Raw genomic sequence first — 24,606 nt, forward strand, 5'->3', positions numbered from 1 at the left:
CTCCGCAGCCTCTGCATTTCTCTACTTCTTTAATTTGCTCCGATATTTATGATTCGAAATTGTTCAAAATGTAATCAACGGTCGAGATTTAACCTGGGCAAGCTTGGCACGTTGTGGTTTTGTACACACACCAAAAGCCTCGGATCCATCTTCAACTCATGCAATTGGCCCTTTCAGAATGTCACATTGAAAGAAAACGTAGGTAAAACAATATAACATAAAAGGAGCAGTGAGTGGTTGTAGCCTTAAATCAACAAATAATTTAAAATTTAATATTCGTTTCTCAGATTATGATATAACTACTAAAAACAACTATTTCGACCTTTTCTAATAATAATTGACTTGTACTAATAGGAATGTATGCAACTAAGAACATGAGAATCATAAACAAACTTGAAAACCCAGAAATGAACTTTTACAAATCAACAACAAAATAAACATCATTCCCACGATCCAAAGACCAAACGAGTCTTAACAACAAAAACCAGCGTAGGATTTAAACTGACTGGTGATAACATACAATACAGAAGAGTGCATGTCCGGGGGCTGGATATCCACAAGGAGTTAGAAGAATTTGTTGTACTCGCCGGTGAGAGAATCTTTGAGGTTTGAGTACAACCCAAAAAGGGAGTACTGCCGGAGATTGGACACCTCGTACCATGAATTGAGGACAGCATCATGCTTATCAGTACCTGAAAAGGCCAATTGAATACCTATGCTGCAATCAACAGCACCACCCTGGGTTTTGCAACTTGATGTCTTGATGGCACAGTCTTGATTGTTGAGGCAAACAAAAGATGACTTCCCTTTACATGAAGCACAACCATCTCTCTTCCAGTACAAGTTCTGTAGTGTGCCTTTGTGGAATTCGAGTACCTGTATAGACATATTCCATAGAGATGGACATCACAGATCTTTTTTTTTCAGCTTAACATGTTCTGTAACTCTAATATTTAAGTTGCACAAACATACCAGGGTGAAGCTGGTCACGACATATGTGCTATTACCAATGAAAGCAGGAAGGGAACGTGCTGCATACTTCTTGCCAGCGAATGCGACCATGTATCCTCCGCTAGTGACCTGAAAGGGTGTAAAGTTCTTCGCTAATGGCTGTATACCAAATAATATGGGATATCACTTAAAAAAACTGTGACGAGTGGCAGCAGCCTCAATTGATTGGAAATGTAAAAGAGACTCTATTACTTAGGAATGTAAAAATTAAAAAGGTAACACAGACTGAAACAATTTTTTGGGGTAAAAACAATAATTTTCATAAACCATACATGCCTTACAAAACAAGGACACTTTAAAAAACTTAGTCGTCACCATATCAGATGCATGCTGAACATGACCATAGTATGAGATTTATTGAATGCTTGTTTAAAATTTATGCAATTCTTTTTAATTAGTAAGATTAAAAGGATTGTTTTCTAGAACATGATGGGGAGATTTTCGTGGACATTGTTCGGAAATGCTTTGCTTCTTCTTGATTTGTTATTATAAAAACAGATATATCAATGAACAGATAATTTATTTTTGTATTAAGCATAGTACCGATTGAAATCAAATCTTAATTTTATAGGTTCATGTCGCTCTACATAATCTTAAAACAATAAGTTATTTATATTCTCAAAACTATTATGTTGTCAAAAATGCTTTTTCATCATGAAAAAGGTTAGGGATGCTAGTTAATTACCTTTTTCTATTTATCATCATATTCAAATACATATTTCAACATTATAAAAATGTTGAGCCCTGTCAACTATAATATTATATATCACTTCTTTTGTTGCATCAGTGGCATATCATATTCTATTTCTCGATGTCCGTGCTCCATATGACCTACATTAGGACACAGGTTTTCTATTGAAGTGGATGGGTTTGGCCGATAAACTCAGCTACCGGTTTCTATTGTTCATTCTTCTTCCTTTGTGGTTCCTGCTCCATTACTTCACTCACTGGTTCATAACCAATGGCTGGAAGTGGAGCGTAGCTACTTCACAGCCAGCAAAACTCTGCAACCTTTGGTCATCAGATGGTGATGGTCCTAGTGACACTACTAGACCTATAAACTGGCCAACATGCAATCACTCGAAATAAAAATGAGCAAGGGAATCTCGCCTGAAAAAGAAAGGCTTGCTCCAGCAAAGAGCAAGCAGAAAGAACAAAGGGAGAGGAGTTTGAGGAAAAGATAGGGACTGACAAGAAAAAGGTAGAGATACATAGAGAGGAAACAAACAAGGTACAAAAACTCAGACAACGGGAACAACTGGGGCAGAATGCTTGCTTGTGCAGGGATATAATCAAATCCTTTTGGGTGGGTTAGCCCTACATACAATTAAATTGATTTTGGATTTGTTTTGCCCTCTGGTTCTGCTCTCACACTCCCAAAACATCTTGATGAACCCTTCCAACTTGTATTCTAATTCTGCTTTGGGTGAGTCCTTCTGAGCCTTGTTTTCTTTTGAGAAATAGAAAAAGTACAAGAAAGTGAAAGAGATTGACGTGAAAAGGTAGGAAGAGATCAATTGAGGGGAAACAGATGAGGTAGATGCATTCGACCAATAGGAACAACTGGAGAAAATCCTTGCTTGTGCAGGGACATAGAGAAATCCAAGGAAGTGAAAGAGAATTAAATGAAAAAAGGTATAGAGACAAATAGAGAGGAAACAAATGAAATAGATGAACTCGGCCAATAGGAAGAACTGGGGGAAAATGTTTGCTTGTGCAGGGACACTTGGCATTTTTTATATTTTTGCTGAAAATTGAAAACTAGAGAAGTGTCTAAAGGGTGTCGAACAAAAAAAAAAACAAGTATATATTAAATAATGTAAGTTCTTCAATAAGTAATCAAACTTAACCATCTATATCTTTAATAAAATGATATCATAGTTAACATGTTTTCCTCACAAGTAAAAAAACATTTTTGTTGACAAACTGACTGTTTTTTTCTCTTTATGGTAAAATCTTGTTATGACATTATATAGTGCCAAAGGTCATGGCCTAAAAGACTTCAATACACATTACATGATCCACAATAACATAATATGACATTATAGTAAGGGAAAATGACTCCAAAAACACAACAACTGTAGTTTTTAAAGGCTTAAAATGCACAAAGGGACCAATGTCTCAAGAATACTACAGATGATGCATAAGTCAAGGAGCACATAGTATGACAAGTTATGAAAATGATTTTAAAGACTACACAGATTGCCGGTTATGAAATGTTAATTGCAAAATTACAAGACGACGGATGGTTGTACAAGCCATCAAAATCTAACATACTAGGTAGATCACCATGATGCATTACAAGGCACTATGGATACTCCATACAAAGCAAGTTCTCAAGTCACAGAAAAGCATAGACTTCCACAGCATCGTAAAATAAAAAACATTAAGTTATAATGTTTTATAATACAAAATCCAAAATATGTCTAATCTTATATTTCAACAATGAGGACTCACAGAATGACATAGATCTGGAAAGCAGATAATTACACCAATCTTTTCCGAATATAGACTTGGAATATCACTAACAATAGAAACATCTAATGACTATTGAGTATTTAGTTACTCAAAAGTATATAACTAGTTTCCAGTACACAGATAGTTGAACTTTCAACGTTCAAAAGCATTGTTAACAAAGGATACATTACAAGAAAACACCAAAAGCTCATGCCACTTTTATATTAAGGTTCAAGCAAATTGAGCCTAAGGTGCACCGCAGTGAAAGTTTTGACTACAACAAGCTTCAAAAATCTGAGCCTCAATGAACTTAATTATCTGAACCCATAGTAACATTGGTTGAAGTTTAAGTGCATTGTTTTCGCCAATCCAGGGACTTGCAGTACATCCAAACCATGAATCTAAAGAGTGACAGCGACATGCAATACATCCATAGATTCCATAACACATTTGGCATGCAGGCTAGTGAAGATATATCGACAATAGGGCTAGAATAGAGAGAAATACAGAGTTAAATAAAAATAGAGAACATGGATGGGTGGAGTTAGGTAGAAGTAAAATTTGTGTAATATGATGGTACAGGGTATTAATTGAATACTTGAATGATGATCACATACTGAAATTGACTACACAGATATCCAGAACCTTCAAATACTCTTAATTAGTCCTTATTTAACTTTTTTATTTTCTTATATGCAGATTCTATTTAGTAGAGGTAATATAAACTGAGATTTGATGCATCTCTAGCCATGGAGGAGCTTAATAACTTATCCAATAATGCAAATGACTTAAACTATTTGCCACAACAGTGGGAAGCTTATGTTGATGTATATAAGAAAGAACTAAGGGTAAGCATTGCAGAAACCACAAATTATAAATATAGCATATAAATTGTGTAGTTTGTCCGGATGGTACTTATATGATTCAGACCCATGTAGGTGAAAACCAACTAATGACACAAAACAGAAAGGGGGTGGAATGTTCAAAGAATCAACATTTGTTGTTCCGCCCGAGTCGGTATAGTACGGGTAGTATGGACTGATCCGATTGGCGACCGAGATGCGGATCACCCGAGTCCCCGTCGACATGCCGAAACATACCATGTGTTAGTATACTGGTACAGATCAGTACATATCAACTCGACAAATCTCCGAGACAAGTCTGGTACCTCAAATGGAGAACCCTGCAAAGAAGTATACACGAAACTCCATATGTCTATTTCTTTCTAGATGACTCTCTTTTGTTTCATCTATATTCAACAATACATATCATTTTCTTTCATCATACATTTTTAGATGGAAATAAGTGTTAATGATTTCTTTACTTCTCTATGGTTCCTCAGCTTTCTATTCAAAAAGAAATTTTATCCATTTCTCCTACGTTTCATGATCTCCATAATATACCATCATATTTTTTTAGTTTTCTACCCAAACTTGCAATCTCCACTACTTATTATTTATTTCATATAAAAAGAAGCAGTTGGGTCCCAAAAATCAATTAACACAAATCCCTATTATACAACCTTCCTCATGATGAAGTAACTATGAATAACAAATAATCGCATAGATAGTTCAAAATTCCCCTCACAGTTAATAAAATCACTCTCAAAGAGAACCCTCCAAATACCAAAGCAGTACCAACATAAATTGATTTGTCCAAGATGATCCTCCTGTGAGAAGGATTTCGAGCAATAAGGTTTGATTTCAGTCTACCATGAGGATACAGAAGTATCGCTTTTAGATCCTGGGTAAGCTTGTCCTTGCAATCTTTTAAAACCCTAGAGTCAGATCCGCAAATTTTCATTATAACTGCAGTTGTGCTTTTATACACTAAAAGAACCTTGGAACACCCAGCGAACTGAGGCAACGCAAGCAAAGAGTTCAACCAAACCCAGAGTTAGATCAAAACACTAAGCTGCAAATAGAATCTGAAGCAGAACCCATCAAATCGGAGAGGTGAAGGGAGAAAGTAAGGAGGGCTGACGATACCGAAGGGTTGTTGCTAGTGTTGATGGTGAGAAGGGAGATCTCGTCGACCTTGGGACGGAAGACGGCGAGCTGAGCGCCGTTGGAGGAGAGGGAGAGGCGGGTATCGCAAGGCGAGAGTTTCACCCCGTTGGAGAAGAAGGATTCGTAGCTAGAGAAGGCAATCCCGAAGGCGAACCCGTCCCACCGCTGGATCTTGGCGTCGGCGCAAGGGGTGAAGACGCCGTTCTGGTCGCCAGCGTCCACCGTCGCCGCCAGCAGGGCCACCACCAACGCCATCGCCGTCGCCGCCACCCTCATCCTGCCGCTGATCTCCCTCGATCGATCGAAGGGATCGGTGATTTAGGGGGTCGAAGGTTAAACGATGGAGGTTTGGCCCTCTCGGCCGTGGCTTTTACGCGCACAGGGATTTGGATGGGATGATCGCGATCGCGTATAATTTGGACGGTGGATGGAGTGTGACAGAACCATTTATTTAAGATAATTATTTTTCCCAGATAACAAAGATCATTAACGTGTTGTTATTATGGTCGATCCTAAACCACAAGTTGAAACATAACCCATAAGTAGAGTACAAGACCATTAAACTTATTCAAGCTCAGCATTAAAATATATACAATAATCATGAAAAATATATATCTTTGCTCTCTTTTTATTTTGAAATTATATTACTTAGATTTTTTTTTTTTTTTACAAAGGTACGTAACAAAGGTCAAGGTTTTTACCAACTAAGCTATCCTGATCAAAGTGTTTACTAACTATGCTAACAAAATGTGTAGATATACACATACAAACATCTCAATATACTTTCAATTTGACGTTAAGAAAACATCTATAAGTTTTAAAAAATAAAATACGTATGTGCTCATACTTAAAATACTAGTTAAATAAAATATGATTGACAGAACATTTGATCATAGGATTTGAAAAATCTCGATCTGATGAAACGACTTGATTAATTAGTTAACATAGGAAAAATATAATGTAAAAAAAAAAATCATTTGTCCATTTTATTTTAAAATAAAAAATTTTAAAATTATCTATGTGTTAGTTAGATGTCGATATATGTCCACCTCAATTCTCTTATTTTAAAAAATATGTAACAGAAAAACGAGATAATATCGTTTATATATATATATATATATATATATATATATATATATATATATATATATATATATATATATATATATATATATATATATATATATATATCGAACAATATATCAAATGATATATCGCTAGATATACAGTATCTGTATCGAAAGAAAGCCGAAACTCTAGTATGATATAATATTTCGATCCTCGCTAATATGTATTGTTAGAATATTTGATTCATTCGATGATAAGTGCTATTTCTCGTTCTCAAAATTTATTTTTTAATCCTTGAATGAGAAGATTGAATTGGTACCAACTGTCAATTCAATTCCCTATGTTGTCGATTGAATGACACCCTAAATCTTATTAATGTGGGATAAACAAACTTACGAAGATTACCATATTTTGGAAGTGATTGTTCTTCATATTTTTTTTTTAAGCAACCTAGCCATGATGTCTCATGGCTAATGGCCTCATTCACAATGGTCAGTTACCTATAAAGTTTTCTTTTTTTCAAAAAGAAAAAAAGAGAAAAAAAAACTCTTCCAATGAATAAAGACACCACGACGATGTTTAAACAAAATTCGAACTCATACCTCTATCACATACATGATTATAATATGATAAATAATACGATTCATTAACACATCATTTATAGTCAGACTATTTAGAAAATATTTAAAATAATGGGCCCAAATTCTCAGTTAGTGTAATTATAAAATAATTAAAAGTAAAGAATTCTCCAAACAATATTAGTTGTAACAAATTATGACGTGCTTTGTGACACCGTGGCAGGTTAGTTCAAGCTTGTCCTTTTCTAACAGCGATTCCGTTTCCACGCAACGCAGACCCGCACGCGCTGTTTCTGTACCCAACTCTACCTGCTTTGTGACTGGTGAAACTAGTGGGACTAACACTGCTCAGCCTGTAGTACTGTGTCCCAGTCGCAAGGCATAGGTAGAAGAACATCGTCTGTTCGATCTTGCTAGTGTAACGACCTAAGTTATGGGTTAAGGCATCAAGGTGTAAACTCGGGACGCTGCACTTCTTCATTCGCGCCAACAAACTACATGAGTCGGTTCAGTCGTGACTTTTGTCGACTTCGGACTCATTTGTTTCTTCTTCGCGATTCCTCTCTCTCTCTGCACGTATATGTAGCTTCGCCGTTTCGTATTCTTTCGTTGTTGCTCGATCCCTCCACTTTGCCCTTCCTCTTTCTTCCCGTTCTTGGCTCCGTCGATGGGCGACTCTCCCGCCAAGGCGTCCTCCTCCTCCGACCCTTCGACATCCACCCCCGACTTCGACAACCGAGTGTATCTCGTGCCCTACAGGTATCTAATTCTTCGGCCTTCTCCGGTTCTTGAAACCCGAACTCTCGCTTCCTGACCAATGTGGGTGCACTTGAGTTGGTTCTTGCTGTCGTCGCGAGTGTGTTGGCTTTGATTTCTTGAATGGGTTTGCTGAACAGATGGTGGAAGGGAGTGATGGAATCGCAGGCAAAGGAGGATCGACCGAGCGGCATTCCCTACTCGATATCTCCGGTCGCTCCTCGGTTGTGGAACGAGATCCTCCGCGGCAATTCTAACTCCGATTTTGTGTGTAATATCGAGCGAGATGACTACTGGAAGGAGGACGATGATGCAGCGGAGGGGGCCTCCAGCCTGACCTACGCGTTGATTCCCTTTTATTCGTGGTTACACGTGCTCGATTGGTGAGTATCTTGCCTCTTGTTGGTAGCTTTTCTTTGTTGCTTCTGTTTGAGTTTTGAAATTTCTGAACTACGCGATCTTGGGCCTTCTATTTTCAAATTTTTGAAGCGAAGTCCATGATATACTTCTTACATTCGAATTGTATGCATTGTTTGAAATCCAAGGATCGTCTGTAGTTTCAGCAGAGATTTTTTAGTGTGTGTAAATTCAGGCACAGATTAAAACGGTGAGGAAAGTTTAGTGAAAACAAAGAGTATTAAACATGGCTATGAAAGTTTAGGGATGTGAAATCTCCCAAAACAAATTTTAGCTGATGGTAATTTGTGAAGCCTGATCTATCAAACATGGCTATGAAAGGAATATCTACTACCATCCCCATCACAATGGCAATTTGTTTATCAGCAGGAATGCAATGACTTGGGCACCAAAATGCACAAACATTCTCCAGTTTCATATTCCATATTAATCTCTAACTGTCAACCCTCATGTGCCACTGTGGGGCCTAAGGAGGCAACTCCGCCTTCCCCTGAAGTAACTTTACCTTTCTGTGGTGTTGTATATTTAGTATTTCTATATCATGAATTGGTATTGTATCCATATGAGACATTAGAATATCAAAGTACCAGACCTAAAAAATCATCTGATAAATGAGACTTGGAACATATTGAAAACCAAGTTACCACAACTACCATGACACGTAATTAATACTACCATGTAATAGGCAAACAATAATCACTCAGTTCAGTGCCAAATTACTATGATTTGTAGAGTGTGTTGCTATTTCCCTATTGGTGAATATTCAAAATACTTTGTTGTGAACAGTACAGATTTAACATCGTAGACATTCCATTTATGCTGTGTTATGGTAAGAAAAACAAATGAAAATTAATGCCTGGAACCTTGACACTACTTTAAAAAATTATGAAGTCAGGGGTTTAGATCATCATATGATACTTCAGCATCTACCAAAATTGTGAAAAACATGACAGAAATTAATTATCAAATAACAAGGTCATGCTGTTTCACTTAGCTTATTACATCATCATTACTTGCATGATTCTGTATTGGTTGTACTTTCTGAGTTACGTGATGGATAATTCTGTGGCCTATTATTAGATCATCCATCTAAATCCTATTTTATTTCACTCGTATTCCTTTGTTTGATTCTCTGGCTTCCACAATTGTTATCGATCTAGTTCTGCCATAGTCCAGTCTTCAACATTCCTGTTCTCTTGCTTTTCAAATTTATGTAGGCGCTTTGTCACTTGTTTCACAACAAAGAAATATGAATGCTTTTCATCAATCAATGCTCCCACGACCGATGTTTATCCTTTGATGCTGAGGGTCTCTGTTACGCAGAAAAAAATTCTGACATTAAAGATTAGCAAAAAGGTCTGTTTTTTACCCTCATTATGTCCTGACTTTAGATTTTTTTTTTTCAATTTACATTTGTCCAAATGCTTGTCTATCTGCATTGGATTAATGGGTATTCTCTAAGTTGAGCTCTTTCCTTCATATTTTGGCTTGAACCCATGGGAAGAATGGATCTATTATTTCGTAGTATAACTCCAGCATTTCCTGATTTCTTCTGAAAATTAAATTAATAATATTACTGTCAAACAATATCTCACATAATGAGATGTGAATTATTATAATTTTTATGACTATTCATTGCACGAATGCATGTACTGAACTCGTTACATAGGCTTTCATTTAGTGGATACAGAACAACTGGTAACTGAGAGACATGTTTTAGTCATCCTTTCAAATGAAAAGTAGCAGTGTACCTTCCATAGATATGTAAAATTTCATGTGCATATACTCACATTGATCTGGCCTAAAATATGATTTTAGAAACGTATAAAATGAACCAGACTCTGGAGCTGTGATACATACAAACCCTTATGATCTGAAATTCTGTTACAGTATTTTCACGTTGGGGCCAACCCTAAATAGTTGAAACTTATGCCTTTGTTGTTGTTGTAGTATTTTCAGGTTGGGGGTTGAGTTACTGATCAGATTCCATTGATTTAGCTATTTCTGAACTTCCTGTTCTGACCCCTTGAAAAAGGTTTCCCTAATTTTGGACCTCTAGATGTTCTGCGCATATATCTGTACCCTAGAGTTTCTTATTCTTGACTCGTATAACTAAAACATTTGCATCTAGACATTATAACTTTACTGGCTACACTATTTGTGCTTATAGTCCAGTTTATACAGTAAGCTATGACCACATTGCATACATACACACTCCACTATGTTACTACAATGTTTAGAACATCAGTGTGTTGTTACCTTGAGCAATGAGATTCTTTTTGTAACTGTCTTTTTGTTCGTTTGGTGATTGGAGAAATTCCTATGCACTAAGTCACATATTGTTTGTTGTTTTCTGTCAGGATAATTCAGCTGAAAATTACAGAAGATCAAGCAACATTTTCAGTAGCGATTTCAAGCCTGTATGTTGCTTTATTAGAATTTTTTTTGGCTTTTATCATATGCTGAAACTTTTGTCAGTATTGATGTTTAGCTGTGGTTCTTTGGTTGAGTGTAGGTTCATGTTTTGGACTTTACTGGGAAAATAGATTACATACAAACAGATGAGTGGGATAAGCAGCCTCATGATTGTTTTCAACAGCCAGATCATGAGGTAATTATTTGTTTAATGTTTATGGGTTTTTTTTGCCTTCAGCAAAAGTATAAAAGTAAAGATGGTTCTTCATTCTTTCTGCATCACATAATGGTGCATTGTATTCATTCTAAGTCTCATATATGAAATTATTAAGCATCATGTGATGAGTGCACACATGTGGTTGATCTTTCACCAACTTTTTCTTCCCATCTCTTTTTTCCTTATGCAATAGTACTTAAATTCTAGTTTTGACAGTATACATTTTTCATTTGTCATAGTGAATTATCTTTTCAATTATGCATACTAAACTTTAAAGATTAATAAAATTTACAATAATCTTGATCAATAAGTTCGATTCTAAAAACCACAAGAATTCTTAGAAAGGGATTTCAATTCAGCACATATTGATTCCACAAGAATCCTTGGGAGAATCTTATCTTTGACACACTATTATAAGTGTTAGAAATGTGTGAGTCAAAGTAGTCAAAGTTAACATATATCGAGTCAAATACTAATTCAGCCGAAAAGCTTTTAGATTGTGGGCCAAACTCAAATATATCTCATTTGACTCTCTCGATATTTATCAATGTAGACTATTATCGTTGTCCTCTTGTTTGATCTCTCCTCACACATGAATATCGTCCAATTTTCTCCTCCTATTCATGTGTGGTTCTATTGTCACCCCTTTGCTCGTAAGGGTTGGTGGTGCAGCCAACAAAATAGGAGCAAGGGGGTGACAATTGAGCCACACATGAATAGGAGGAGAATATTAGACGATATTCATTGAGGGTAGGTGGTGCAGCCAACTTTGTTGGCAATCATAGTTTGGTTGGTGGTGTGCCTAACTTTGTTCACACCACAAGCTTGACTATTTGGTGTGTATCGTAGCTTGGTCGGTGGTATGGCTAACTTTGTCCACACTGTAAACTTGATTGCTTTGATGTGGTTAACTTTATCTGCATCGCAAGCTTGACTTTGGTCTCCAAGCTCATCTTAACTCAAATATCTTTTTGCTCTCTCTCCTTTGTTTTTAGTCATCCTCATTTCTCTCTTTTTTGTTCAATTGTCATCTTTTTGTTTTTTTTTTACTCACTCTTTTTGTTTATGATCCTTAGCTCTGATATCATGTTAGAAATCTATTAATGCTTAGTGAGTCAAAGTAGTCAAGATTAACATATATAAAATCAGTGACCAATTCAATCCAAACACTTAAGCTTTTAGATTGTGGGTTAGACTCAAATATATATCATCTAACTCTCTCGATATTTATCAATATGTGACTATTTTCTTAGTCCTCTTTTTCAATCTTTCGTCACACATGAATATCTTCTAACAATAAGTGTTACAAGTTTATGGTTCAATAATGTGACTGTATCTATTGTTTATAGTAGTAGTTGTGTCATTATAGATCAATGATGGACACTAAACCCTTACATCTCTTTCCACTGCCTCTATGTTAATTAGCTGTAACTATCAAGTAGAACTTAACTGGTGTACATTCAATTTATAACTTGTAGCTCTGATTATTCTCAAGTTGATATTGTTCAATGCTAAGTGTTTACAAGGAAACCCTCGCTGGTGCTATTTATTCATTGAGACAAATATTTAGAAAATATGGAAAAAAATAAAAAGAACAGACCATGATAGAGTTTCTAGAGATAATTTTATGGATTTTAAGGAATAAAAAGGTCTCTAGTGGTCGCAACGAGTTAACCAATATGCTGTCATAGTCATTAGTGTTAGGATCATAATACCATGGAGTTTCCTATCGCTCTAGGCCTGCATCAAATATCATCTAAATTCCTCTTTTTTATACTCAATTTATTAACTTGGCATTTTAAAGCAAGTTTAAGGGTATTTGTTTGGCGATGATTATATTTTGATTGATGATATTCAAGTTAGGATTTTAACTTTTGAGCAATGGAGATGAACATTAGATTATTTTTATTATTTTGACTAAATAGGATTAAATAAAATATACACTATGACTTTAGCTATATTAAGAGAAGAGTCGAGGATAAATTGAAACAGATGAACAAGTAATTCAAAGAAATCGAAGCTTTTGTTCTTTAGCAGGTTAAGATATCACACAATTTTTCAAAACTAATATAATTAAAGTGTAGAGGGCATTCCATGTATTGTTTCTTTGTTCTATTTCTCTTGGAACAATTATAAGGTATGTCTTATAGATTAAAATAATGGGTAGTTTGAAGGTAACATATAAAAAGAATTGCTAGTCTCTAAGATGAAAATGTTGAGATGGGATCCACAAGGTTATAAGAAAGGAAATAATAAGAACTGATTACATGGTTATGTATTGGTAGTTCTGATTGAGAATAAATTGAAAGAATAGGTTTAGGCAGTTGTTGGCACACCCAAGAGAAACAAACCGAGTAAATTTGGAGTATATAGGCAACAAGAGATTGAGATTGAAACAAAAAAAAGATATGAGATTCAACTGTAAAAGATCCGATAACTCTTACATTGGTTAGTGATATTGACTTCACTTTAGCTTAGTGGTTAAAGATGTAACACCTTGATTAGTCCCACATCGGAAGTGGGCAAGATTAAGATTAACTTATAAGGGTTTGATGAGTGTACTACTATCAATTTTAGCTTAATTATTTTGGCTATTGAGGAGACTCGAGTAGGAAATGACTATTCGTGGATGGAGTAGTGGAGTACAATATGATGATTGGACTAATATTAACTTCAAATTAAATATTTTGACTAGTGATTTGGACCGAACAAAGTTGATAGGCCAGTTAGCCTATCAAGCCCGGGTCGTGACATTTGCTATCAGAGCTGATACAATATTTAGGCATGGAACCGCTATTGGGCTACGTCTTACATGTACCATGCTAGGATTTGATCTGGGCTATACTGGGCCTTAAAAAGGATATTAAGCTACTATGCTAGGGTTTGATCTAGGCTATGATGGGCCTTAATGAGGACATTAAGCTCTTGAGTGGGGAAGATTGTAACTAGGGTTTGATCTGGGCTATGCTGGGTCTTAATAAGGACGTTAAGCTCTTGAGTGAGGAAAATTGTAACACCCCACATCGAAAGTAAGCAAGATTAAGATTAATTTATAAGAGTCTAATGAGTGTTTGGGTCAAACGAAATTGATAGACCAATTGGCCCATCAGACCCGAGTCGTGACAAGAGAAGTTTCATCTTCCATATTGCTGATCCCAAGTGTTGGGGATCTTTCATCTTGATTTTTAAGCAAAGACTTAATAGGTATGAACCTCCATGTTAATAGATTAAGAGCACATGAGTTGATATTAGTAAACTCTCCCTCAATCTCGACTCTTCCCAACTCTCTGAGTAGCCTAGAATGGTAGATCTCTCCCATCCTAGCAAGACTCTTTAGTTATTGTCTTAATACCAATGTAAGTAGGAATGGGTAGATGGTAAGTAAATTTGCTAAAAGACCCCATTGAAAATTCGTAACTCAAGTTGGATGTCTATGACTCTACCCACATTTTTCTGCACAAGGGGTACATAAAGCAACCTTATGAGCTTATCATTGTTGACAACTTAACATATTAAAAATTTGCAGTTCAGTTAGATATTGAAATTCAAGATGAGTTCTACCATGGATTTTGTTAACATTTAAAAATTAACATTTGTTTAGATTTTTAAATATCTTTTGTTTTTTGGGAACATTTTAGTAGTAACCATTGCATCACACCAAGCTTTTTAACAACAAATTAATCTTTCAACCACCACATTGTCCTCTTTAAAATATGTTGTTACCTATTGACTCTCCAAGATTTTATTTTATTGCCACTCTTTTATTGTGATTAATCGTTATTGTTTACATGGTATTTGCCTTTATCTTCTATGTTGCATGCATATCCCATTGACTCCTATTGTGTTTCTAAATCGATTAAGTTGTTATGTTCTTAACTTGACCCTATTTCTAGCAATTTTCCTTTTTACTAATTATCCATCAACTTTATTATTTCCTTATATATATGCACAAGATTATTGATCCTTGTTGCAGAGTCAAGAGTACTCTAGGAATAGTTTTACTATCCCTGTCAAATTTCTAAGTATGAGATATAAAAGCCTATCCAGCTATTAATTTGCCAAATCTCATATGTAAATAGATGATCATGATCATAAGTTTTTCTTGAAGCATGAGTTGGCCATCACAGGTCATGGAATATGCAACTAGATATTGTCTCATTCCTTTGTTCTTACCAGTAACTAGGCTGAGTCAATTGGGACATCTTTTGTAGTAGCCTAGCTGAAAAACAATTTTTTGTAGTATAATTCTATTACTATAAATTTTTTTTTTTCATTTTACCAAATATAGATATGATATTTTAACTTTTTATCTTTACAAAAGGGGTACTATTATTTCTTCGTTGCTAGTTTTAGAATATTTTTTTTAACTTGCATCTCTAGTATGATCCAAAAAATTCCAAGACCCTTGTTTATTTGCTAGCACTTTGATGTAGCCTATGGGTGTAGACAACTTTCTATTTCAAAAGCATGGGATTGTTGCAGCTGATGAGTCACTAATGAAGACCCAAGTCCAACGCCATCATTTTTTACAAGTTGATAGGAGAAAACAAATGTTACAAGTCATAGACATCATTTTCCATCCTCCATTCATTATTTTTGGCTAAACTACTTCCATCTAGTATTAAAGAATTCAAATAAGCAAATTTCAACCTTAATTGGGAAAGTGAGTGTTATGCCGAAGTAACTACTTTTGCTGGCACATTATGTATTGGGTTGGCATAGTGCTAACTCACCAAGCTTCTATTGCTGAATTATATTAAAAAAATATTGAACTAATAATTACAAACAACTACATGTAGTTTTAATTTAAGTAAAATTTAATGGACATGGATTGGAAGTACATGCGAAGCAAAATGGACATTAGATTCTTCTATTGCAAAACTTATTGGGAATGCTTCTAGAAAGAAGAGAGCACTTAGAGATAATCTTGGAAAAGTTCTTGAGTATCGATGCAGACTCTTTGCAAAATTCAAGATTTGGCTTCGGGAGTTTAAAATTTTGATCTCTTTTTGTCATTGGCCTTCTGCCCAGATGTCTCATATATTTTTCATTTATAACAGTGTTTTAAAGTACCAACAAATATATGTTGTTCTAAAAGAGAACATATTTTTTTAAAGTAAGTTATGTCAAAGACTTAAACATTATGAAGAGAAGGATGACATCCTATTACCTATCATTGTTTTTCTTCCCAAAGTTGCAATTCTTTTTATGAATTTATACTTTCTGACTGTTTGTTTGACTATAATCCTGTGCAGATTCTTCTGTCCGTAAGAGTTTCGATATCAGAAAATATGTCCTCTGGACTCCATGTCTTCCCAAAGATGCAACATCTGAAGGACTCCATGTCATCACCACAATCTAAGATAACCAGTATTTCTTATGGTGATCCAGATACATGCAATAAAGAAAACATCGACAATCCAGTGCTTGAAATTGGAGATTTCGATGTAGTTGGTCCTTACGGATTGACAGGATTAAAGAATCTTGGAAACACTTGCTTCATGAATAGTGCAATCCAGTGCTTGGCTCACACACCAAAGCTTGTTGATTATTTCCTTGGAGATTATAGTAAAGATATTAATCGAAACAATCCATTAGGAACAAAAGTAAGTTTCCAGTAGTTCTTTTTTATCATACAATCATGATTACTTCTTTCTAATATTTAGTGTTATGCAGCAAACCATTAATCAAAATAAAAACACGATTATATTAAAATAGAAACTAAGAATGCCATACAACAGTGAACAGAGATTATAAATCAATTCTATGAAAGCAAAAAGAAGCAGCATTTTCAATGTAGGGTGTGGGGTGTATCAACATGTGCAGTCGATCCATGAAAAGAAGAAATAAAAAAGGTGGAAGTAAAAGGAAAATTAATCATGTAAAGAAAACAAAAGAAACCTAGATTTGATTTACTGGTACTGGAAGTTTCTGTTTTTGGGTGTGTATTGGCAGCATCTTGATCATGTTGTGACAATCTCCCTTTATTTTATGAATGCTTCTTTCATCCAGGGGGAGCTTGCTTCATTGTTTGCAGATCTATTAAGACGATTATGGACAGTTGATAGAACACCTGTTGATCCATGTGTTTTTAAGGAAAATCTTGGACATTTTTCTCCTGGGTATGCTGGCTGTAATCAACATGACTCACATGTTAGTGACTAATCTATTTTTCAGATTATTTTCAAGATTATACTGAAATGATAGCTCTTACTATAAATTTAATCCTGAGAATACAAAAAAAATATATAGTTGATGGAAGAAAGTGCAAAATGCATATCCTTTCTTTTGATTTTGCAGGAGTTTCTTGCTTTTCTGTTAGATGGGCTCCATGAAGATCTAAATCGTGTCAAATTTAAGTCATACTCTGAAACTAAGGACTCTTCTGGTGATCCTGATGAAGTAGCTGCAGAATACTGGGCAAACCATTTATCTCGAAATGACTCCATCATTGTTGATACTTGCCAAGTGAGCTTCATAATTTATCTTTTGTGATTACCAAAGTTTTAGTATCTTGAGTTGTTAAAAAAGAAAAAGATGCTAACCATATTCGCATCTTTAATTAGTCTTTCTTACTTTCTTTACTATACAAATATTCAATTAGTCTATATACATAGCCACCAAGATTTTTTTTCCTGTTCACTTTCTCACCTGTAGTGTATGTGGTTTGCTTCTTTTCATGCTTATCTAATTTCCTGTTTTGCATGATTCTTTGGCGTCAGGGATGCCTTTCTTTATTTTTTCCCTTATATTTTTGTTAATTATAACTTTTTTCCTTATTTAGGGCAATGCATATAACACTTCTGGAGATAATATAGTGCTTATCTCGCTTGCTTATGTTAATCAGAATTTTTTTTTATGATGAATTGTGGGGTAAATCTCAGGGTCTATACAAATCAACATTAGTCTGTCGTGTTTGCAATAAGGTGTCAATGACATTTGATCCATTCATGTACTTATCTCTGCCACTGCCATCAACAAATATGAGGAGAATGACTATAACTGTTTTCAGTACTAATGGTACTAAGGAACCATCTGCATTTACCATCAATGTACCGAAGTTCGGAAAGTTGAAGGACATTATTCAGGCACTAAGCATTGCTTGTTCATTGAGAGATGATGAGACTTTATTGATTGCTCAGGTATATTCTATGGCTTCAATATTTCCATTCTCTGAAGTGCTTGTGTACATCCTTTTCAAATTTGGTTTACTAATGCTGAGATTTTTGGCAGGTTTCTGCTAACCACATTATGTCATTTTTGGAAGAATCTCTTCTATCGATATCCTTAATTAGAAATGAAGATCATCTAGCAGCTTACCAGCTACCAAAAGATTTTGAAAATGGCTCAGTAATGGTGTTTGTGCACCAAAGGATGGGAGAGTAAGCTTTTGCAGTCTCTGTAACTTATATAGTTTTTAGCTCACTCATTTCTGCTAAATTTTCTAGTTAAATTTGACTGTCCAATTCTATTATTTACACCCTTAATTTTTCTTTATGTTTTACTTAAAACATTCTTAAGCTTGCAGTTAAATTAATTTGATGCACAACATCATGAAGAAAATTTCTATAAACAGTATTTATCAAAATAGGCATACTGCTTGCAGCAAAGAGAGTGACGAACCAATTGAGATTTTTACTCACAAATGCTGTTTAACTATTGCTGCTTCTAGATAGTGTTGTCATACAAAATTTCATTGAATTTTTTTTGCACCAGAGAAAGTAAAATACTGTTTGAAAATATCTATCATTTTGCATTATGAGGTTGTAATTGTTTAGTACGAGACATTCTCCTAGTTTAACTAAGAGCAGTCAAATATTTTTTGTAATGTAGTTGAGTTCTCTTTGGAATTGTTTTACCTCTCATTGTACCACTAATCCTAATTGACTCACCTTGTACGAGCTGAACATTAAACAGCATACATGACGCTCACATGTGAAATCGAACCTGGGACCTATCACTTGTGCAACAAAACACTAATCAACCCAAATGTCTCAACAGGGACAAGAAACTTTGATTTCACCATGTCAATTTATGATTCAAAATATGACAGTTGACCCACCTGAATTATCTTCTTTCAATATGAATGAGTCAGCTTGATATTAAGGTAAGTATCATGTGGGAATCTACAATTCTTGTGATGCTTCAAGTAATGCATCTATGTTGGTTCATTGTAAGAGTAAGCATGATAATGACTTGGCATCCATGTGTGGCACTAGCATGTTGGCACCACGATGGTATAACACTACGACTGTTTGCATAATTATAATTATATGGTGGCATGCCTCTTTTAACTTGATGGTATTGTCACGTTGTTTTCTCATATGCAACTTGTATGGGCTGTTCAGTAGTCTTGGCAACCCACTTTGCTTTTGGCAGTATTTTTATTTCGTGTTTCTGTTTTGTTGACATAAGTGTTTTGTAGGTTGAGCAATGTCTGGCACACTGGGAAGTAACAAACATATTCAAAGAAAGAACCCATCCTTGTACGAAAGGTACCATGAGGACAAGTTAGATAGGAAGAACATATGTACACAAAAAGGTTGGGATGGCCAAGCTACGGCTTGATGTTGTCAACTTAATTTGATGGTGCTTGATGCAAGTGAGAGTATTTAATAAAGGATGAGACCATGGAAGTCGGGGAATAGTTGATTGACAATCGAAAGAGTTTGTGCAAGGATTCACAGAGGGGAGTGAATTGACAACTCGAAGAATTTAGTACTCTGAGTATTTGTGGCCATCCCAAGGTAGTCAAAATCTGACACCATGAAGTATGAACACTTTGTCTTTTACATGAGGAAAAATGATACATATGTGAGACCCTAAATTGTGCAATTGGTTCAACATGTTGCTAGATCCATAGCATGCAAAAAAAAGATGCATTGGCAGTGTTGCGATCTAGCAAGTGCAGTAAGAGTGGCGTAACAATGCATGGTTTTGCTCTCTACAAAAAAAACTTTCGAGTGAAGTATATGAAAAGAAACGTTGCTCCAATATAATTTTTTTTTTGGATGATAAGTTGGTTTTTCAAGGAATGCTCCTTGTGCAATGAACCTGTAAATGAAGGATACGCCTTTAAGAAGGAGACCTACTCAACCTTGTAGTTCACTCTTCTAAGCAAAAGGACAAGGTTAGCAAAGACGTCTATAAAGCTCAAAGAAGGTCGATTTCAAGCAAGTGGAAAGGAGTCGTTACAAGATTTCACAAGAGGTAATACTTCGATGGATTCATTACAAGATCAAGGGAGTGATAGAAGACAACACTAAAGATGAAGGAACATATCAAGCTGATTAGGAGAACATCGGGCTCAATAGAGGATTGACCTATGCAATGGTGGATGTGAGGGCCACCATTGTCTCAATGTAGATTAATGATGAACTTGGTGAAGGGCCCGAGCCACATAAGGGGAGTCTACTTTATAGATAGAACAATAGCAGAAGCAACAACATCGGTCAAAAACATAAACACTTGTAGAGACAAGAACAGAGCCATGTTGTTCCTCAGTTTTGAAGGCAAGGCTCATCTTTTGTGGTGTCAAAGTCCAAGGAAGCGTTGAGAGACATGCATATGATCTCTATGATGCAACTTATAGAGGTACAAGAGTGGGGAGACTTGACTCAACCAGTAAAGGTGAACTTGGAGTTGAAAGACATTAGCATGGGCAAGAGGCCACAAAAGTGAGTGCTCTTGGAGAATATCCCAATGTGATGTCATTTAAATTGCCATGATGGAAGCAGTATGCAGCAAAGATTATGTTGGAGGCAAAAGCCTAGGATTGGGACATCAACACTCTCTTCAATAAGGTCAAAGGATTTTGAGAGCTACTGGGTGATGGACTAATCCAAAGCCACAATTTATCCACGGGTGGCTCAATGTTGTGGGGCTGGATCAGGTAGATAAGGGACAACTACTAATGGAGCAAATACAATCGAAAGTAGCGAAGACTATATAAAATAGTGTAGTTTTTAGTTTCTATAAAATATTAGAGGGCTCTTGACACTTCACCTGGAAGTGACATATGGTAGAACAATTTGAGACATAGCAACACACCAATTAGTATTGAGAGGTACATAATCATCCGGAGGGATGGTTGGAGGTTTGTAGCTGTATGTTCATTTGGAGGCATAGCGATGATGACAGCTTGTCCGCATATTCGTTTTCATAGACCCTACAAGACTACATGAGATAACAGGGAGGATGTCTCATTGTGAATTGATATCGTGAAGGTGTCATATAGCTTAGGCAAAGTCAATTAGGTTCATGATATTATGTCACAAATGTGACATCTCTCTAGATGTATGAGGCCCAGAGACTGTATCATCTCTGGCACTTGTGCATCATTGAAACATGGCATATGAATGGAATTGTACTTTTTTTTGGCAAATCCAGAACACTGCAAACTTATGCGTTCATTTTAATTTCAGTTAGGCAATGACTGATTATTTTGTCCGGTGATGATATGCCTCAAGAAAAATTGTTTCACTTTGAACCACAGGTTAGCAATGTAAAATAAGGTTAAGCTACAAGTGGATATTCCATAAATAAGGAACTTATAAGTGGTCCTGTAAATAAGACTCTCATCAATGTAAGTTCTAGGGGAGATCATTACTCTAACCTTGGTTATCTAGGAGCAAAGTCACTGACACTTGGGTCCATCCTCTAGACAAAGAACTTATGTTGGACAATATTGCATCCTGTTCTATACTTCACTTTTACTTTTACCAATGTGTTTGTCTTCATCTAAAACTATTTAAGGGATAAGCTCTATATTCTATAGTTTACTCCAGTATAAGCAACCCCGTCATTAAAATATGCAGTTGTAATTCCTCTGTTTAATATTACAGGATGTTTGCCATTTTTTATGCATCACATACTCATTCTTTTGTGTAATTTTTATGATTAGATAATTTTGAATTTCAGACCTCACCTATCTGACCAAAGTACCTCAAGTTGGAAGGGTTTCGGCACTCCTCTTATAGGAGTGCTGCCCAGCATGGTTGAGGGGAACACTATTCGCAATCTCTTTCTGAAGCTGTTGAATCCCTTAAAAAGATCCAATACATGTTCAATTGGTAAACAAGATAAGAACAGCAATAATTTCAGTGACATTGTTACCAAGTTGGAGGCAAGATTTCATGTTCCTGGTCACAAAAATATGGCTGATACCATGGAGGAGGGAATTGATATTGAGGATGCATTACAATTTTACTTAACAGATAAGAAGAGCAGCGCAATGGGATCACAAATTCAAATGGATGAAATTGTTTCACCTATTCGGTTGAGAAAGAAATTCTATGTGATTGTCCGTTGGAAGAATAAGGCACTGGAAGATTATGATATACGCCTTCTCAACACGTTACCTGTGATATGTCAACATTCTTCAAAAAGATATCAGGAATATGTTACCCTATATGCATGCCTTGAAGCTTTCCTAACGGAGGAACCACTAGATCCAGAAGGCCCATGGTTTGTAAATCATATAACCTTCTTCCTATTTGAATTTTTAAAGAGCTGATATTATCTGCATTAAAGTTGAGAAATAATGACAGTCAGTGAGTTTTCAGTGCAATATTTTAATCATTAATACAAGGAAGCATGCAATAAATGCTTTATTATATTTTTTTATTTCTGGAATCACTATCATTTGACCAACGAAACTTATGTAGCACACTGGATGTTTGCTAAAGAAGGCTTTTTGGAAGATAATTCAAGATTAATTTAATGTATCACATATTTTGAAACATGTTAATTATCTTCCGATCAAATATCATATAGCATTTTCATGGCTAACGCCTGGTTATACCTAGTTATCACCATTGCATGTGTACAAATAAATGTGACCAATGATTAGGGATCTTCATGGACCATAATTAGATACAAGGCCATCAAGGTTAAGTTAACGAAATAAATATAGAAGAAAATATGCTGATATGTACTTTTGAAGTTTTTATTTCTTTGCATGTAAGTTATCTGGTAATACTTCTAGAGTATGATGCTTTGAAAAATTATTTATTTATTTTATTCTTAAGGTTATGGACATTGACCTTGTTGACAGAATCTCTCAATACGAACTAACATGAGTGGAAGGCTCTTAAGCAAGTTGGAAAATTCTGTTGGTAAAAAAGAAATTTTGTTTACCAGATTTACCTTGGCATAGATGATACAGCTTAATTAAGAAACTTCTTTGACATTCTCCACTGTGCTTTCAGCTCCATAGCCTTGTTACTTCTTTGCATTGTGAAGTTGTTCTAAAGAGCGCTTAATCGTTTATTGCTAGTGAAAAAGGCCATTGGTGCTTTCCTTTGTGCAGGAATGCTAAATATAATCTAACCAAAGAATGCCATGTATTGAGCTTTCTTAATGCAGGTACTGCCCTTGTTGCGAGAAGCATCAGCAAGCTCACAAGAAATTAGATCTTTGGAGGCTGCCAGAAGTTATGGTTATTCATCTAATGAGATTTTCATATAGCCAACATAAGGAAAACAAGTTGGAGACTTTTGTAGACTATCCTGTTGATGACTTTGATTTGTCAGCATACATGTCTAGCATGACCGACAAGGCATCTTACCATTACAGACTGTATGCTGTTAGCAACCACTACGGCAGTCTGGGAGGTGGTCACTACACTGCCTATGTATATGTGAGTTGCAATTATTCTAGTTTGTTCTTTGTTTCTTCATCTTTCACTACACTGCCTAGTCATATATCCCTCCTCCAAATTGTAATTATCTGCATGTTTCTTTAGAGATTTTTGGATGTATCGAATTGAACTAGGAAAGCAATTCATCTGCCGTTGCCAGAGCAGTGACATGTGATGTTACTGTTCCGGTTGATGAATACCTGAAGTGTGTGATGTGTGCATTTGCTAGCGAGGTCAATGGGCTACAAGTCACGCCATATGTTGCATGATCTTTCGAGTGACACTATGCTTCTGGTTCATGAATACATGATGTGTAAAAGTCCATTACATTATGTCTTCAAGGCTTATTTGCATATGCAAACATGTACGAGCTACGCATTCCAATGAAATTATTTTCTGTTTTTGTTATGGCAGCACGAAGGAGTGGATGGCTGGTTCAAGTTTGATGATGACAGTGTTGTTCCAATAGACGGGGTGAACGGCGTGAAGACATCAGCTGCATATCTGCTTTTCTATGAGAGGGTGTAATGCACAGTTAGTTTCACGGCGATTGTAGTTTCACTTCTTCGCACAATATCGAACGAGTTTTTAAAAGCAACAGTAGCACCAAACAGGAATCAGGGACGCGGCCGAGATGATCGATATGAGATAACTGACATACATTTCCATGTACAGAAATTGTCACCATCGGAAGACCATATGATGGTTCGCTTAGTTAGTATAAGTGTCCGATTCCTGTCTCACCCATATTCTTCTAAACGAGGGGGAGAAATCTGATTGTTCTGAAATGTAGATTGTCTGTGATGATTGATTAGTGGTCGTTCAAATTGATAACGTTGCTTGTATGGCTACTATGGTTTGGTTGGTTGTTCAATTTGATTCCCATCTCCCCCCTTGAATCTTTTTTTCTTGTTAACATTCAATTCTCGTCCACATCTGGATGTGACATCATGTTGAAAAAGTACTTTAGAAGGGATGGCGGGCGCCAAAAAAAAAAAAAAAAGATCATTTAACTTCTTTATACGAGTGCTTTGAGGG

General features: G+C 35.8%; 2 protein-coding genes across 3 annotated transcripts; one reads left to right on the plus strand and one right to left on the minus strand.

Moving 5' to 3' along the window:
- Positions 1 to 393: 393 nt before the first annotated feature.
- Positions 394 to 5,838, minus strand: LOC103969490 (uncharacterized). Of its 2 annotated transcripts, none has more exons than XM_065130295.1 (3): positions 5,457 to 5,838; positions 973 to 1,110; positions 394 to 876 (listed from the first exon to the last, which is right to left on the minus strand). In XM_065130295.1, exons 1-3 carry the CDS (start codon positions 5,751 to 5,753, stop codon positions 565 to 567), a joined length of 747 nt encoding a protein of 248 aa, XP_064986367.1. In that variant the 5' UTR covers positions 5,754 to 5,838; the 3' UTR covers positions 394 to 564. The 2 variants fall into 2 exon arrangements, with proteins under 2 accessions (XP_064986367.1, XP_009381303.1); XM_009383028.3 differs by having other exon boundaries at positions 973 to 1,080; positions 5,457 to 5,834.
- A 1,958-nt stretch (positions 5,839 to 7,796) lies between these two features.
- LOC135625959 (ubiquitin carboxyl-terminal hydrolase 8-like) lies at positions 7,797 to 24,219 on the plus strand. The gene is made up of 13 exons (XM_065131119.1): positions 7,797 to 7,882; positions 8,020 to 8,262; positions 9,514 to 9,652; positions 10,657 to 10,716; positions 10,812 to 10,907; positions 16,184 to 16,534; positions 16,941 to 17,081; positions 17,229 to 17,396; positions 17,813 to 18,070; positions 18,162 to 18,310; positions 21,849 to 22,394; positions 23,295 to 23,568; positions 23,983 to 24,219. Exons 2-13 carry the CDS (start codon positions 8,036 to 8,038, stop codon positions 24,094 to 24,096), a joined length of 2,523 nt encoding a protein of 840 aa, XP_064987191.1. The 5' UTR covers positions 7,797 to 7,882; positions 8,020 to 8,035; the 3' UTR covers positions 24,097 to 24,219.
- Positions 24,220 to 24,606: the final 387 nt, after the last annotated feature.

Source organism: Musa acuminata, chromosome BXJ2-10 (assembly GCF_036884655.1).
Source record: "Musa acuminata AAA Group cultivar baxijiao chromosome BXJ2-10, Cavendish_Baxijiao_AAA, whole genome shotgun sequence".
Taxonomy (NCBI): Eukaryota; Viridiplantae; Streptophyta; class Magnoliopsida; order Zingiberales; family Musaceae; genus Musa; species Musa acuminata.

Coding starts and splice junctions, on each gene's coding strand:
- LOC135625959 (XM_065131119.1), top strand. CDS start 8,036: ATGGAATCGCAGGCAAAGGAGGATCGACCGAGCGGCATTCCCTACTCG. Junction 10,908..16,183: donor TTCAACAGCCAGATCATGAG/GTAATTATTTGT, acceptor AATCCTGTGCAG/ATTCTTCTGTCCGTAAGAGT. Junction 17,397..17,812: donor TCATTGTTGATACTTGCCAA/GTGAGCTTCATA, acceptor GGTAAATCTCAG/GGTCTATACAAATCAACATT.
- LOC103969490 (XM_065130295.1), bottom strand. CDS start 5,753: ATGAGGGTGGCGGCGACGGCGATGGCGTTGGTGGTGGCCCTGCTGGCG. Junction 1,111..5,456: donor ACACTAGCAACAACCCTTCG/GTATCGTCAGCC, acceptor TTTGGTATACAG/CCATTAGCGAAGAACTTTAC. Junction 877..972: donor TCGTGACCAGCTTCACCCTG/GTATGTTTGTGC, acceptor ATGTCTATACAG/GTACTCGAATTCCACAAAGG.